The following is a 14,203-nucleotide window of genomic DNA, read 5'->3' on the forward strand; positions in this document are numbered from 1 at the left end:
ATATCACATTATACTTTTAAAAATGCGTTCCCATTCCACTAAATACCGTACTGCGGAGAGAAAAATATTCGGATGCCAGTTCTTTCACCAGCTTATGATTATTGGGTAGGGCTTATTGTGGTCGAGCAGCGCAATCCAGAACTTCCTTTAGCACGTTCTCCTCCTCAGCGCACCTTGCTTAATCGATGGATTGAATAGCCATTGTCCCAGTACGAATTTCTTGTGCTGGAGGGCAACTCAACCATTCACTGCTACCGAAGCTCAGACGGGATAGCCGTTAGCAAATACGGGCACCTTTTCAATGGGTCAGACTAAGTTTATACAAAGCACCCCAGATCTGGGACCATGGCTGTCTGGAATAACAATCCGTAAAAACAGCTCGCTGAAACAAGAATCATGTGTCTGTTTTCCAAGAAAATGAATTTTATTCTTACATGTAAAATACGTCGAGTAACTCAACATTGACTGCCCGGAACGATAATAATAGTGGTTCGATTCAGCGATCTCTGGGTGGCTTCCCTAGCATGAAAATGACAACTTCAAAACAATTTCACAATAAAAAAGGAAAAAGGGTTCACATACATTCTTTAGTTTAAGAGATAATGTATTCATCTTCTAAATTTTGCATTCCTCCAGAACTGAAAATAAGGCGCTGAAAACGAAGTTATATTTTTTTTCAACCCAACAGTTTTCCTGTAAAGAATCGTCCTTGTACAATTTCTGTATTTCTCTGTCCTTTGGTGTAGGTCTCAAACCAGAAGGTCCCTTACTGAGAGCAAACTAAAGGAATTAGCGTACAATTTAGTGTAAATGTCAAATTTTCTGTTTCAGTCAGTTTAATAAGGTACATTATTTCATTGTTGAGCTTTAATGTATTAATCTAGAAGGTTTCAACAACAGCTTTTAGTAGCTGATCTACGCTTCGAAATCACATAAATGCTTCGTACTGCATCTCCAGCAGTTGACAGCGTTTCGAAATTTTCTCCAAGAAAGGCGTCATAATGTCCTGTTTGATAGAGGAAGAATAAGAGAAAAAAAGATGAACAAAAGGTAGGGAAGAAGAAAAGGGGGAGTGAATTAAAGGGCATCACTGAAGTTTTACAGGCTGTGATACCGATTAAGATGACAAGAAAGGCAAAAGGTGACCTTTCACTGTTATGACTACTTTAAAGTGGACCACTTCCCAGTTGGAGAGCTTGCTCTCGCCATTTTACTTTGCAGTCTTTATTTGGCAATATTTACGGGCATGAAAACAAATTATAGAGCCACTGTCACATTTGAGTTTTCTTCAGTCTATATTTCTTTCGTTTACCTGTGGACATTCATCAGGAATGTGGAAAAACTTGTCTCGGTCACAGATTCCAAGTTCAATGTCAGCATAGGCGATGGTTCCAGCATTTGCTTCTGCAAAGTGACAACATCAACACTAATTGTAATCGACAAAATATTACAACAAAACTCGATTGATGCCTACCTCAGATATGCATGCAGTAGTACAAGCCAACCTAGAAATAAAGGAGAGATTCAAATGGAAGAGATTTGACGCTTGAAGATAAAGACTCGAGTTTACTTGTACTGACCTGGCGGGTCCGTGTTGAAGTTCATGAGTACAAAGTTAACGGTGATGGGAACACAGTAGTCTGCGGCTAACAAGTACGTCCTGTTAGCGACGTAACCGCCTTGGGCGAAGTTGAGTTCCCACGTGTTGCCGGAGAGGGCGTCGTCACCAAGGGTAACGTTACCCTGGTACACAGCCTTTTCTATCTCGATGAAAAAAAATAAATGAATGAAAATTACTAATATATCTACAAAACTATTCCACTTCTGAAAATGCGACACTTAATCACTATACGGCTGAAGAAAAGGGCCATATTTGTGGACATGACCTTCCTAAAGTAGAAGTTCTAAACATTTACCAGGGACGCAGTTTTTTTGAAACTGAAATGGAATCCGCCCCCTTCGACATCTTTGCTGGCCTTGATTGTCCTCGATGTAGTAAGCTTCTCCCTATGAGGTTGAATAGAATAGATGAAGCAGTAAGTAAATTGAGAACATCGAAATGACTGCATAGACGTCAAGCCTGTCCTCCTCCCATTACCGCCACAGTAACCTGGTAATAAGCCTTTTGCGAGTTACATTTCAATAAAATCTGGTACACTGACTTCTTTCAATTCACGTCAACATAACAATTGAGTTCTCCATGCTGAAGAAACTGTTGCTATACCTCGTGATCTGGGCAAGGTTTTGCTCGGTTACGTACCGTAAGAGACGTCTTGAATCTGTACACTATGTCAATGGATAAGAAGGGCGCAAAGGAATCAGTCAATTTCAGAGATGGTGGTCACTAGGAAGAAGCTTGCCCCAAATCACGACGCATAGCAACAGCGTCTTTAGCCTGGGAATTTGAATCATGTTTATGTGCAATCAGATAACTCGGGGTAGAACATTTCATATTTACACCAAAGTTTTGCATTGCAACAATTTGAACCAAAGTCTAATTACAAGTTGCAGTCCTCAAAAAGGCGATTCTGTTTTTTTTTTTTTTTTAGTATAGAGAGGTCACCTTGTGGTCAGTACAAGCCATGTCAAGATTGTCCCGGCTTAAGATTACTTCACGTTAGGGGTGGTTCACTTTGTAATTTGGAAAAGTAATTACAATTATTCATGCACAAACGACTGCTGTTAGAGATTTGAATAACGGCCACTCAAGAGTGTGATTTTGTTTACATGGAAACGCATGGCCATATCGTTCACCATTCATTCATGCATACTAAATTTTATACTTAAAAATCAAAATGACCGGTGCATTCAGAGATTTTACTGAATGCTGTGCACAAAGAATTGCAGTATACATGTGTAGCTTTAAAAAAATAAGACGACTGATTTTAGTGCAATATTGGGGATTTTAATTACAATGTTGGGTTCGGTTCATCGGTGCCGAAGATTGTTGAGATGTCTCTATATATAAAATGCAAATTGCTCATCAACAATTTCTTCTGCAGTCTTTTAAAAAGCTAGAAAAATGAAGACAGTCCTCTGAAAGCGGTATACGTAGTTGTAATGAAAGTTTTTATGAAACTTACACGATTGTAGAACTCCACGAGTCGGTCGACTCGCTGGGTACCATTAGCAAAAGTCTCAGTGAAGATAAAGGCCTTGCAGCTGAATGTCTTATCGTAAGCAAACTCGGCATTGGTTGTCTCAAGGACCACCGTCCCGCCTTCCAGCTCTTCAGTCTGTTGGAGTTCTGTGGGGTTGCGGTAAACGAAGAAGAGAACATTGCTCGTGATGCAGGGTTAAACTGTTGACAAAGTTTGAGTTCAGGAATGAAAGTTTTAATTTCTATGGATTTTATGAAGAAAAGGCGACTGTTCTTCAGCTGAAAAAATCCACGTATTACAGAATGCTATAAAGGCACATAGCATGATAGCACAGCAAATGGGAGCCGAAGGGTACCATTACGTCAGGAGTGTTTTCCTGATGCTTCTACTATTTTCGATTTGTTATAATACACTTCCCAACCCGTAGTAAATGCGAATCAGTATGGAGGCTACATGTACATACATGGTGTATATGAAACTGGATTGACACCAGACAGTGATTTCTTTTTCGAAATAAAAAAACAATCAATGTTAATTTTGATGTCAACACATAGAGGTAAATCTATTTCGTCTGTTTTGACTGCAAAAGGAAATAACAACATTGTAAGAGAGTAAAATGCTTATTGCTTCATTCAAAAGTAGGATCAGCCAGCTTCATCTCTACTCAAAAGTATAACATGTTTTGGAGGGGCCCCGGACACTTGCAAATTTATAACCATATCGGAAACACTGGTAACTTTCCTGACTTCTTTTGCGTGTTTTGCGTCAAATAACTGTTCAGCGAAAACGTTGTCTTAAATCCATTAAACGTTGAGAATTAAAAAAAAAAAAAAGTTCCAACGTTGGTATCAACCGAAATCTGGCGATCTACACGCCCGCTTGGCACACAAGAAGTGGAAATTTGATATTGGATTTCAACACGTTAATAAAATGAACAAATGTTTGTGTGCATAGGCTTTGAGAACACAGGTAACTTGTGATTGTGTATAGAAGTTTTGAAAACACAGGTACATGTAAACAATCGCCTTACAGAAATGACGTGTGTGACAAAATGTGGAAAACTACTTCCAAAGTTTGCATTTACTGAAGGGTAGGCCTATTTCCAAATATATATATGCATTCATTCTGATGTGGAGTTTACAGTCTAACAAATATCTGTTGTAGACTACAGGCTCACCGAACTTTCCGGTCATCTGATTAATCCAGCAACATGGTTGAGGTTCTTCGGCCCAAATTTCGACCACCAAAAGGAGACAGAGCACTGCCAGTACCACGCGACACGCCATAGCTAGCATTGCTTGATACAACGGACTTCAGACGCAAGCTTCAGTCTGCATGCACGCACGACCGCCGAGAACGGGTGGACACGGCTGTTCCCGATGCTAACGACACATTTTCCCCAAGCGTTAAGTTTGAGGAGGATTGCTTGTAAAAATACCCAGGGTAGTTATACAGCAGAAAGCAGAATCTGAAGTTGAAAACCTTCGGAAATTTGGCTTCTCAATAGAACCAGTCATGCAGATCATACATCCTTTCAGCTACGCCAGAGATCTATCTACGGGGAAAGCCTGTACCATGCCATGCCGTATTGTAAACCACCAACACGATTTGCCTTGTTATCCTTGAACACTGAATAACTATGCATGTTAAATAAGGAACATGTAAAATCCACTTTTCATGTCAGAAAATAGATGATGTATTATTGGGATAAGGAACTGTCGCGATTCCAATTTATTTACGTTGGGAATTCACGCAATTTATATTGCCACAGTGGTATTCCATAAGGCTATTGTAATAACGACAATGACGCGCTCTACAATCTAATGAAGCTGATCAAACCGAACAATGTACGGTACTACATATAAAAAACCAATGTCACAAACAAGTGTCACCTGGCTTTGAAAAATGGATGATTGTCGTGTCTTTTCATAATTGAGGGGCAGGGAACATTAGTTATTTCTTGACAGATTACTCGTCAAATTTGGCGTTATTCTCCGTGTTAAGTGGGCCTATATTTCCATGCTAAGGCCTTCCTGTGGTCACTGACAATTCACTTGCACGTCACCACTCCGATGCCGAAACTTACTCCAACTCGGGCCCTAAGTACAACCTTGGTGCGACTCTCCGTGTTCATTCCCAACAAAGAGCTCCCTATATTTTTTCTTTACAGTCCTGAAAAAACGGATTAAAAACAGTTTGACGACCTTCATGAAATTCCTGGGTTGAAAAGAATCTTTTCCTGTCTGTTTCCCAATAGCGTAGTCAAAGCTCAGCTAAGTTGAGCTAACAATGCATCAGGACCAGCTTGACTGCACCTATTCGTCGCGAAAGCTCGTCTGCCTCGGTGTTGGAATTCACTTCACCGCATTCTGATTGCAGGATGCCCCTGACAAGCGGTTACTAGGGGCCTGTTTTTAATAAAGAGAACTAGCAAAGAGGTTGCTTACACTACAGAAAGAATGAGCATTACTCAGGAACTGGAAATTATTCTTTAATGAAAAATGGGCCATTGAAGGACGACATCACGCGGCCCCCCAAAAAATTCCATGAGTAGTCTATCAGAACCGTCTCGAAAAGGCTTCCATGTCATACTGCATGCTCATGCATGTGCATAGCATCTTGGTGTTGTTTTGAAAACACATTTTTACCTTCGGATCTTTTTTACACGTCAAAAAGCCACAAGACTCCGCTAACTTGGACAGAAATACACGCAAATATGCCATTGTTATAAATGTGCAATTGATTGATTTGATTGAAATGTGCAAAATGTGATTCAAAGGATGGTGGCCATCATCGCAATTCAGATCCTGCCACGATATAAAACCCTAGTTCGATTTCCAAACATCATAATGTGTGATAATGAGCCATTAAAATGTGTAATGATACCCAAAAATCTAGCTAATGGACATCGGCAGAAAGCCGAAACATGTTCTTGGCCATGCTCGCGTAAATAAGTTAGGTTAACTTCGGAATAAACTAATAAATCTGAAAAAAGAATGGGGAAAGGAGTATCAAGTTCCATAGTAACTAAACTAGTCGATATTGGCTAAATATATCAATAACAGCGGCGGATTTTTTCCAGGGCAGGTTTTTTTTTAATGTCTCATTTTTTGCGTCCAAGCGGAAATGATGCTGAAACATGAAATGACTGTTAACAGTGGTATTGGTGCACTTACTATGAATAAGTTCTCTTGGTAATTTTCCCACATTTTATTTATTTTTTTGGAGGGGGTGGGTGGTTAGACCCTCGGACCTGCGCGTGGACAGAGTGCTCACGTTGAGGGCATCAAGAATCGATTCCGTGGATGGACGGCAACGAATCTGACCCCGAATTTCCTTTCAAGTCATCTTTCAACTTAGCGGTAGTGTAGATTCCTCTTTGCATCCAGGTCAAGGTTTCAGTGGCTAGGGAGAGCCTACAATATAACAATAAAAAGACCGTCACTGGCTCACGTTTCAGCCAGTGCCTGAAACACAATAGCGCATCCCCGCATGTACATAGTATCAGAAACTTACTTCATTTGACTGGTGCAGGTTGACTAGATTAAGACAAATAGATTTGTTATCAGGATGCATACATTTGTGGCCGTAGGGTTCATACTTGTAACTTTAGCAGCCGCTAAGGTTCAGGTACCGCCAGATGTTGCTGGTTTTTACGGGGACCTACGGGAGCAGGAGCCGAAACCATGCTGCGCACCGAGTTACTTCACGTTTAAGTCGAGTAAGTTCCCTTTCGAGTACGTTTTACGTAACGCTTTCCGTTGCGGCGTAGCTGCAGCCCAACATACAGCTCCACTATGCAGTAGTGCTCTATTTGGGAGACAAAATTCATCGCTTTGCATGATTGCAGTAAATGAAAACTCTGGTTAACGCAGTTGCAGGTTAGAAAGGAATGTCGACTTTGGTTTCATCCAAATTCATTAATTTTTAGAATATACGCGTACACGTAGTTGGTGACTTGCAAAAGGGGCAACAAGGGTTCGGGTTAGATTCAGCACTAGTCTTTTGTCGGATTTGGATCGGATTCGGAAGTTCGCCTAGAGCCATCGGATCGGACTGACCATCTCAAATTCGATCAGACCCACAACCAGTTTTCAATTACGAAGAGCTTATGATGAACATCTACAGCAACATTTCATTGTACATGCAATCAAAATAATTATAAAGTCTATATCGATGTGACCCGTCTTAACAATAAATTATTAGGCCCACAGGAGAAGAAAGGGACTATAAAAGTCGTGCATTGTTTTTCTGTAAAACACAATGGACCTTCCCGACACTTAGACTAAAAACTGATGGCATGAGGACATTAAATTTCAATTATTGTCCTTGTCATTTTTCAATTAATTCTTCCACGTGGAAAAAAGATTTAAAACTCTAGGCCTAATTAATCATGCTCCTGTTTGTTATTGCAACGACCTTCAAAGTTTCGCTAAACAGTTTTGAATATGCCAGGTCATATTGCGTGTTCTGTCTCATAAACCATCGCAGCTCACTTCCTGACGTACTCACTGGGGGAAGCGGGACTCATTGTTGAGATGCAGCAAGCCACTGGGGCATACGACAGGATCGCTGAGAAGATTGCCAGCCGCATCCACCTAGGCTTCTTCAACGGGACCGAGGAGAGCTACCATACCATCGACGACTACCAGTCAGTACGTGCCGATCCAGTATCCAATTTACAAGGGGAGAGGCAATTTGAAGGGTGGGGGAAATCTGAGGATTTCTGTTGGGGCGTTTCAAGCACTGGGCTAAGGTTGGGGGTTTTTACACGCTTTGGGGAGGAAGGCAAATAAAGTAGTTCTAGTAGTTCTTTTTCAGAAATGTATTTTTAAATGACTCTTTAGAGGGAAGAGGTATTGTCTTGTTACCCAACCCATATAGAGCCGCCGGTCTTTGCACCCACAGAACTGTCAAGCTTTAGGGAAAACAGACTTGGGAAAAGCCGAGTCGCTCAGCTAGTGAAGCCATACCATGGTATTCCAAAGTTCAACGGTCCTACTTGCGAGAAATTGTTTTAAAATTTAACATTCATTTAACATGTCATTAACATAAAGTTAATGAGACCCGAGGTGACCCCTCGTTGATGTTTGGGCCACGAGATGTGGTCCAACAGAGAAGGGCAAGAAAGCTTTAGATTCAACACATTTTCATTCCTATTTCTAGTATTTCCATAAACCTTTCTTCACTTTGGAACTCCAAGTCTACCAAGCATTTTCTCGGTTAGCGGTCAAATGTTTTTCGTTGTTTTATGCAGGGGGTATCATACTCCATTACAAGGATTGGAGGAGAATTAATCTGCAGGTCGAATGAATTGGAGGGCGAGTTTCCCGAGGACTGTATATCGGGTGAGGGAAATTTTCAAACTGTTCATTTTGTCTTTCACTTTGTAGCTCAGTGAAAATGCTGCAATAATTACTTCCCTAAAATTTGATTTATTTCTGACAAAAGCTTTTGGTTTACTGTTAACAGACAAAAGCCAAATTCGTATTTATAACTTCGATATGTCTCTCATCTAGACGATGCCACCTACGTTGGGTCATCTAGTCTGGGTGATCGTGCCGTGGAGGTTGACTCATGGTACATGTCGAAGACACATCCCGGGCAGGACGTGCACCGCGTGCGCACTGTGCAGAAAGAAGAATGTGTGCCGATATATTCGACTGGACGATACGTCAGTCCGGACACTGGTCAGCAGGAACATGATCGAACATATCATTAACCATATTAAAGCGTCTGGAATCCTTCGGTAGTTCCCACTGTCCTCACGCTCCTTACCGAAGCTCTAGTTTAATATCAGATTCCCTGTTTCCTTGCGGCATTGTCTTTATCCGAGACCCACGAATCATTTTCAAACGTCTACTTCACTGGAACCAAATGAAAATAACATTTGGCGCAAAATAGAATTGCATGGAGCCTTAATGAAACTAATGCTTGAAGCCCAAAACCAAGGCAAAGCCGAGTTTTCAAAAAACACCCATGTTTGGCAGCCCTGAAAATCATACACCCAATATAGAAGAATTAAAGGCATACTATTAACGAAACAAAGCAAAAGAAAAAAATACCCAATAACGAGTCACATCAAACAAACATACAAACCCTAATAACGCAGTCTTAAGTTTCCTTAATTGTGATCATCATGTAAACCTGGTCATTAAATAGAACGAGGGTGAGCCTTAGTTTGTTTGTTCTTTTAAGGGGATACCAAGTTTAATGACGTCTCTTGCTTTGTCCAGTGTGCTCAGTTTATAATAGAACTCTGCTCACTTTTGCAGGTGCAACTTTCCAAACTGAAAGCTCACATGTCACAGACTTTCATCTTGGAATCTGTGACGAGGACAAGCTGTTTCATGTCCCGGCTATCTGTTTCGAGGTAAGTTACCGTCGGCTAGCGCACGTGATGTTTTTTTAAATCAGCGGCAGATGTCCTCCCCCACATAAATCTGCGACACGGGAAAATATCCGGACAAATAAACATGGTGTATAGATTCCGGTTTATCATCTCCTCAAAATATTTACTGGGCGGAAATTACCAACAAAATTTGGGAATGTTATAGAGGATATTTCCATGCTAGTTCCAGCATTGGTACAGACGCACCCTTCCGCTTTTAGCTCACGGGTCCGTTGACACAGGCAAGCAATTGGCACTCAGCTTTTTAAAGACACATTTTCTAGGCAAGATATATCTTAGGCTATATGACGTCGAAAACGACAGCCGACGGCGTTCGTTATAACCGACAACGTTCGTTAGTGACACACCTGCGGAGGGGCTTCGTGGGCTTCAGTCCCTTAAGAGGTTGTCATTTTGTTCCGAAAAAAGAAACGAAGATACGCCTACATCTTAAACTCCTAGCTTTGACAGACGTACATTCTACATGTAATGTCAGTCCGGTGTGGCACAATGGCGGAGGGGGGGTGGTGTCTTGGGCATCATGAGCTTCCCTGGGAAGGGTAAATTTGGGTTCAAGACTCACCGTTAAATCCCAGGTGCTCTATAATGACGTTCGTTTAAAAAGCTAACACAACAATGAGGGAAAATCCTAATCGTTCACTCCCAAAAGCCAGTTATTTTGTGCATGTTTGATAAGAATTCTTAAATGCTAATTAGATGCGGTACTTTTGATGTCGACGAGTGGGTCATCTCTAAAGAATTTTTACAGGTTAGTAGATTTAATACTAGCGGAAAGACAAAAATCTTCCCCTATCTGTTGTTTCTCACTAGCGGGCCACTGATAATTCCAAGACTCCAAAGCGTTTGCGGAAAATCGTCAGACTGAGTCCAACTATGTCATACATCGGTTTGTAATGGATCGTAAGTTTAAACTTCGATGAGATGACTGAATGACTTACTATTTCTAGAAATAAAAATGAGATAAAACAGTGGAATTCCTACGAAATTTCCAGTTGTAGACATTGTAGACTTTCCTTGAAGCGACGATGCATAAATAAGTTTAGAAAGAAAAACACAAAACACTTGTTTCGTGTCTATACCTACAACTATGCAGACACGACAATGCAATATTCACATTTTTTTCAACAAAATCTGGTGCTTCTATCACGTGACATTTGTGTCAGCTTTGTGGCAGCAGCCCCAGGAAATTATCGTTCTCGTTTAAAAAGTTTAGTTTGGCTTTTTCAAAACATTGTCAGGAAGGAAGTGGAGCAAACGAGGTCCTGAGATTCTGAAAGATTTAGAAATTAGGCAATTCAGTTTTCATTTTTTACAAAATTTTCATCTACTGCCGAGAAAATAATGATCTTTTTCTTAGAGACTCTACTACGAAAACAATAAACAAAGAGCGCTACACTGATACGTCTTCCTTGTGTGCTTGTTGTATGCATGCAATCATTGCAATGAGTTTGCCGTTAAAGGCTGACAGAAAACTTGGGTGTATTGAAAATATTTTAATGCCTTAAAGTGGATTTCTTTGTTGTTTTTCGACGAGAAACCTTTTACAAGAAATGGTGAGTCAAAACCACTCATATTTTGTGTCCTCTGCTGGTCCTTACAAATACCAATGGAAGATATTTGTGATTGGAGCAAAACACAGTGTGGATTGGAACATAATATTTTGGCCTTTAGCTATGCCGATGTCATAATTATGGTAGAAAGTGTTATGAGGGCCAGTTTATTTAACAGGCACAGTATTGGCACTGTGCCCAGGGCCTACGGAAAGTTTGGGACCCTACAGAACTTTGATAAGACTTGAAAGTAATGGGAGCGTGCCCCCAAAACGGAACGCCATTATGACTGCTCAGTGTCCTTCTCTATGTTTCAATTTCTCAAAAGCATCAAAAACTAGTTCACCACATCACCATGAAAAGCTGAAGGTTGCTGTGCTGTCTGGCACAGTAAAATAATCAGTCTCGGGCAGAATGGGGCCTATCTGGAATTTTTGCGCCTAAAGTCCTTGGAACCCTTAATTCAACCCTGAGTTTACAGTTGGAAAGTGGAGGGATTGCAAAGAATCAGCAAACAACCTGTGCACCAAAGGTGGGACGCATTCCATTCTAAAACCCTGCCAGTCATTTTCAAAGGAAAGGGGTTTATATCAACACAATGGTGCACGTTTGGGGAGTGCAATAAACCCCGATAACAAGAGATTTTTTAAGGGCTTTTTCGTTCTCCCAGACAGCCCGAAAGGATTAGAAAAGCATTGTCCGGGTGTTTTAGACATTATTGAGTGGACATTTTTTATTACTGAAAGTTGCACAAAGGGCCTGAAATTTCAGACCATGGTTGCGGTATTGTATTTTTTCAGCCCCTGGGAGCTAGTGATTGAAAGCCACCTGTAGGGAAAAAAGAGTAAAAGTTGGGCCAATTGTCTTCTAAAAATCACCTGATGGTCTGCCGGAACTAGTTTTGGGCGATTGAAAAGGGCCAGCTATTCACGAGAGACGGAATTGATATATCTGTACGAAAAATTGTAGTTCCACAAGAATAATTAGGTTCACTATTATGGGCGTAAATCCTGGGGGTGGGGAGTATATACCCCCCCACACACACTTTTTGAGGTAGGGGAATTTGGCTATTGAATCACCCCCACATTTTTTGTGACGAGTAAAAACATAAAAGTTGATTGTGAAGAATTTTCAGGATTTCCCAACGACTAAAATGTTTGCAAATCTTTAAAAAGGGAAAGCAATTTTAACAAGCCAGAAATATACCATTGTGACGTAAGATTCTACATGAATTTGATACACATTACAGATGCACATCTTTCATGATCATGAAAATCACTCCCTATATAGTGTATATGGTCCCCCCCCCCGCTTTTCAAATTTCCATTGCCGCACTAGTCATCCCCCCACCTTTCCCATATTTCCAACGCCACTGTTCAATATTCCTGTGTGGTTTAAATATTTGGGATGGGGCTTTGGGTCAACACATTACAGGCCCGAAATGAATAAAAGGAAAAAGCAAGACCCTTTTCCTCGAAATAAAACGTAATTTCTGATGTTGTCGTCCCGTTAAGAAGCTCCGCTAAATGTGAAGGCATACAAAAATACACTGACGATTACTGTGCGAAGTTTTAAATCTTAAGTTTACAAAGTTCAACGAATTGACTGGCCAAACAATTGACGAGACCGTGTAAAGAGGGTTGGCCTACACATACTTAAATCCCATTTGGAGGTTAAATTCGTAATACAGTGGAAAGGGGGCTGAATGGATGGTGTAAAAAGCGCCCTCATGAGCGACATGTTGCAAAACATGCGCAACTGCACTCGCGACGAAAGGCACGGCAATAGACCCGTCCACTAATAAATTCTAATTTATGCGCGATGCGCACAAATGGCAAGACCAAGCAAGCATGAGCAGCTCATTGAAAATGTACAGTGGCAAATTTCAACGTCATTTTCTATCAGCTTTTGCACTTTTTTCACTCCAAAACCCTCTAAAATCATTGTAGCTACATGTATTACTTTCTGGTGTGAGAGGAAATTATGGACAACAAAATAAAACCTTGAAAAATTTCGTTCGTTCAAAGTGTGCGAGTACGAAGGAAATCTGTAGGGTTCCGATGTGGGTGAGCTGTAAAACACGTTTTGCGACACATTAGTGTACCGTCTACTATTCTCGGTTGACATCGTAAGTAGTGAAACATCTCGCTAATTTCTTTCGACGAATGCCATCAAGGGAAGATCCGTGTGAAGTGACCGCTGTTTCCAATAACTCCCCCTTAAAGCCTTTTAAAGTCTGATTCACGGTACGACGTTTTAAAGTAGGAGCACCTTCATGTACAAGTCGTACTAGTGTGATTCCCTGTCGTAAGATTCCCTGACGACTCTTGATAATAGATCTTAGGTCAGGTATCACCCATGGATATAAATAGATATGATCAGGGGTCACAAGTTGAGAGCCCGAGTTTTTTCGATTTCATTACAGTGGTGCACCCTGCATGTGTGGGAATTATATATTCTGCATTTCGTTTGGTTGATTTCGGCTAAGGCGCCCTTCGATTTTAATGTAAAGTCAAATATTGTAGGATCAACAGCTGCCATTAGGATACGGGAGATTACGTTCAACAGCTAGCCTATTTACCTGGCTGGGAATTCCTCCAGGCTTGGTCACGTAGACGTTGGGTGGAATACCAGACCTTGATTCGAAGAGTAGTCAGAATCACTGGGTCTGGTATCCAGACAAAAGTGGTAGGCCTACATGGTACGAGCGGTGAATAGTTTCCTGCAGTATAAAGTTATTTAATAGGGCATGGTTGAAAAGGTCGAAAGTTGTGTTCTCTCTCGGCTCCGCTCGGGCCCCATGAGTGCAGTGAACTAATTTAAAAATTAAAGGAAAATTTTGCTGAGCTCATTTGCACAAAAGCGCCCCGCAGTGTCTTTTAAAAAAGGATATTGGTTGGTAGTAAAAATTCAGGGATTGTGGAAATATGGTCCCGGATCATCTTGAGTTGGGAGACTTCCATCAGGGCAATCTTGCTGAAATTCAATTTTTGTTTGAGAAATTCCGGTTATGTCGACTTGCGTATTATTTAGCCTTGAACATTTTTGATTTTACACAGTTTTCAACGTGGCTTGAGTTCGTTCTCTGCACCCATAGGTGTCTTGGCCGAATACGTGGCTCGATCACGGATTACGTATTG

The 14,203-nt window shown here is 41.0% G+C and overlaps 2 protein-coding genes across 2 annotated transcripts; one reads left to right on the forward strand and one right to left on the reverse strand.

The window, feature by feature from the left end:
• Positions 1 to 401: 401 nt before the first annotated feature.
• Positions 402 to 4,577, reverse strand: LOC110973693 (development-specific protein LVN1.2-like). The gene is made up of 6 exons (XM_022224701.2): positions 4,279 to 4,577; positions 3,084 to 3,247; positions 1,917 to 2,007; positions 1,581 to 1,760; positions 1,313 to 1,404; positions 402 to 1,006 (listed from the first exon to the last, which is right to left on the reverse strand). The coding sequence occupies exons 1-6, from the start codon at positions 4,394 to 4,396 to the stop codon at positions 929 to 931; spliced, it is 723 nt and encodes a 240-aa protein (XP_022080393.2). The 5' UTR covers positions 4,397 to 4,577; the 3' UTR covers positions 402 to 928.
• A 1,931-nt stretch (positions 4,578 to 6,508) lies between these two features.
• LOC110973696 (uncharacterized) lies at positions 6,509 to 10,912 on the forward strand. The gene is made up of 6 exons (XM_022224702.2): positions 6,509 to 6,822; positions 7,593 to 7,756; positions 8,359 to 8,449; positions 8,621 to 8,791; positions 9,377 to 9,474; positions 10,324 to 10,912. The coding sequence occupies exons 1-6, from the start codon at positions 6,672 to 6,674 to the stop codon at positions 10,405 to 10,407; spliced, it is 759 nt and encodes a 252-aa protein (XP_022080394.2). The 5' UTR covers positions 6,509 to 6,671; the 3' UTR covers positions 10,408 to 10,912.
• Positions 10,913 to 14,203: the final 3,291 nt, after the last annotated feature.

This window comes from Acanthaster planci, linkage group LG07 (genome assembly GCF_054643075.1).
Source record: "Acanthaster planci isolate LZ-2023a linkage group LG07, COTS_SCS, whole genome shotgun sequence".
Taxonomy (NCBI): domain Eukaryota; kingdom Metazoa; phylum Echinodermata; class Asteroidea; order Valvatida; family Acanthasteridae; genus Acanthaster; species Acanthaster planci.

What these genes read in the sequence shown, in the direction of transcription:
- LOC110973693 (XM_022224701.2), bottom strand. Translation starts at nt 4,396, where the DNA reads ATGCTAGCTATGGCGTGTCGCGTGGTACTGGCAGTGCTCTGTCTCCTT. An exon ending in TCGTGGAGTTCTACAATCGT is followed by an intron (nt 2,008 to 3,083) that starts GTAAGTTTCATA and finishes TCAACCTCATAG; the next exon opens with GGAGAAGCTTACTACATCGA. An exon ending in TCAAAAAAACTGCGTCCCTG is followed by an intron (nt 1,761 to 1,916) that starts GTAAATGTTTAG and finishes TCATCGAGATAG; the next exon opens with AAAAGGCTGTGTACCAGGGT.
- LOC110973696 (XM_022224702.2), top strand. Translation starts at nt 6,672, where the DNA reads ATGCATACATTTGTGGCCGTAGGGTTCATACTTGTAACTTTAGCAGCC. An exon ending in ATACGTCAGTCCGGACACTG is followed by an intron (nt 8,792 to 9,376) that starts GTCAGCAGGAAC and finishes TCACTTTTGCAG; the next exon opens with GTGCAACTTTCCAAACTGAA. An exon ending in TCCCGGCTATCTGTTTCGAG is followed by an intron (nt 9,475 to 10,323) that starts GTAAGTTACCGT and finishes GTTTCTCACTAG; the next exon opens with CGGGCCACTGATAATTCCAA.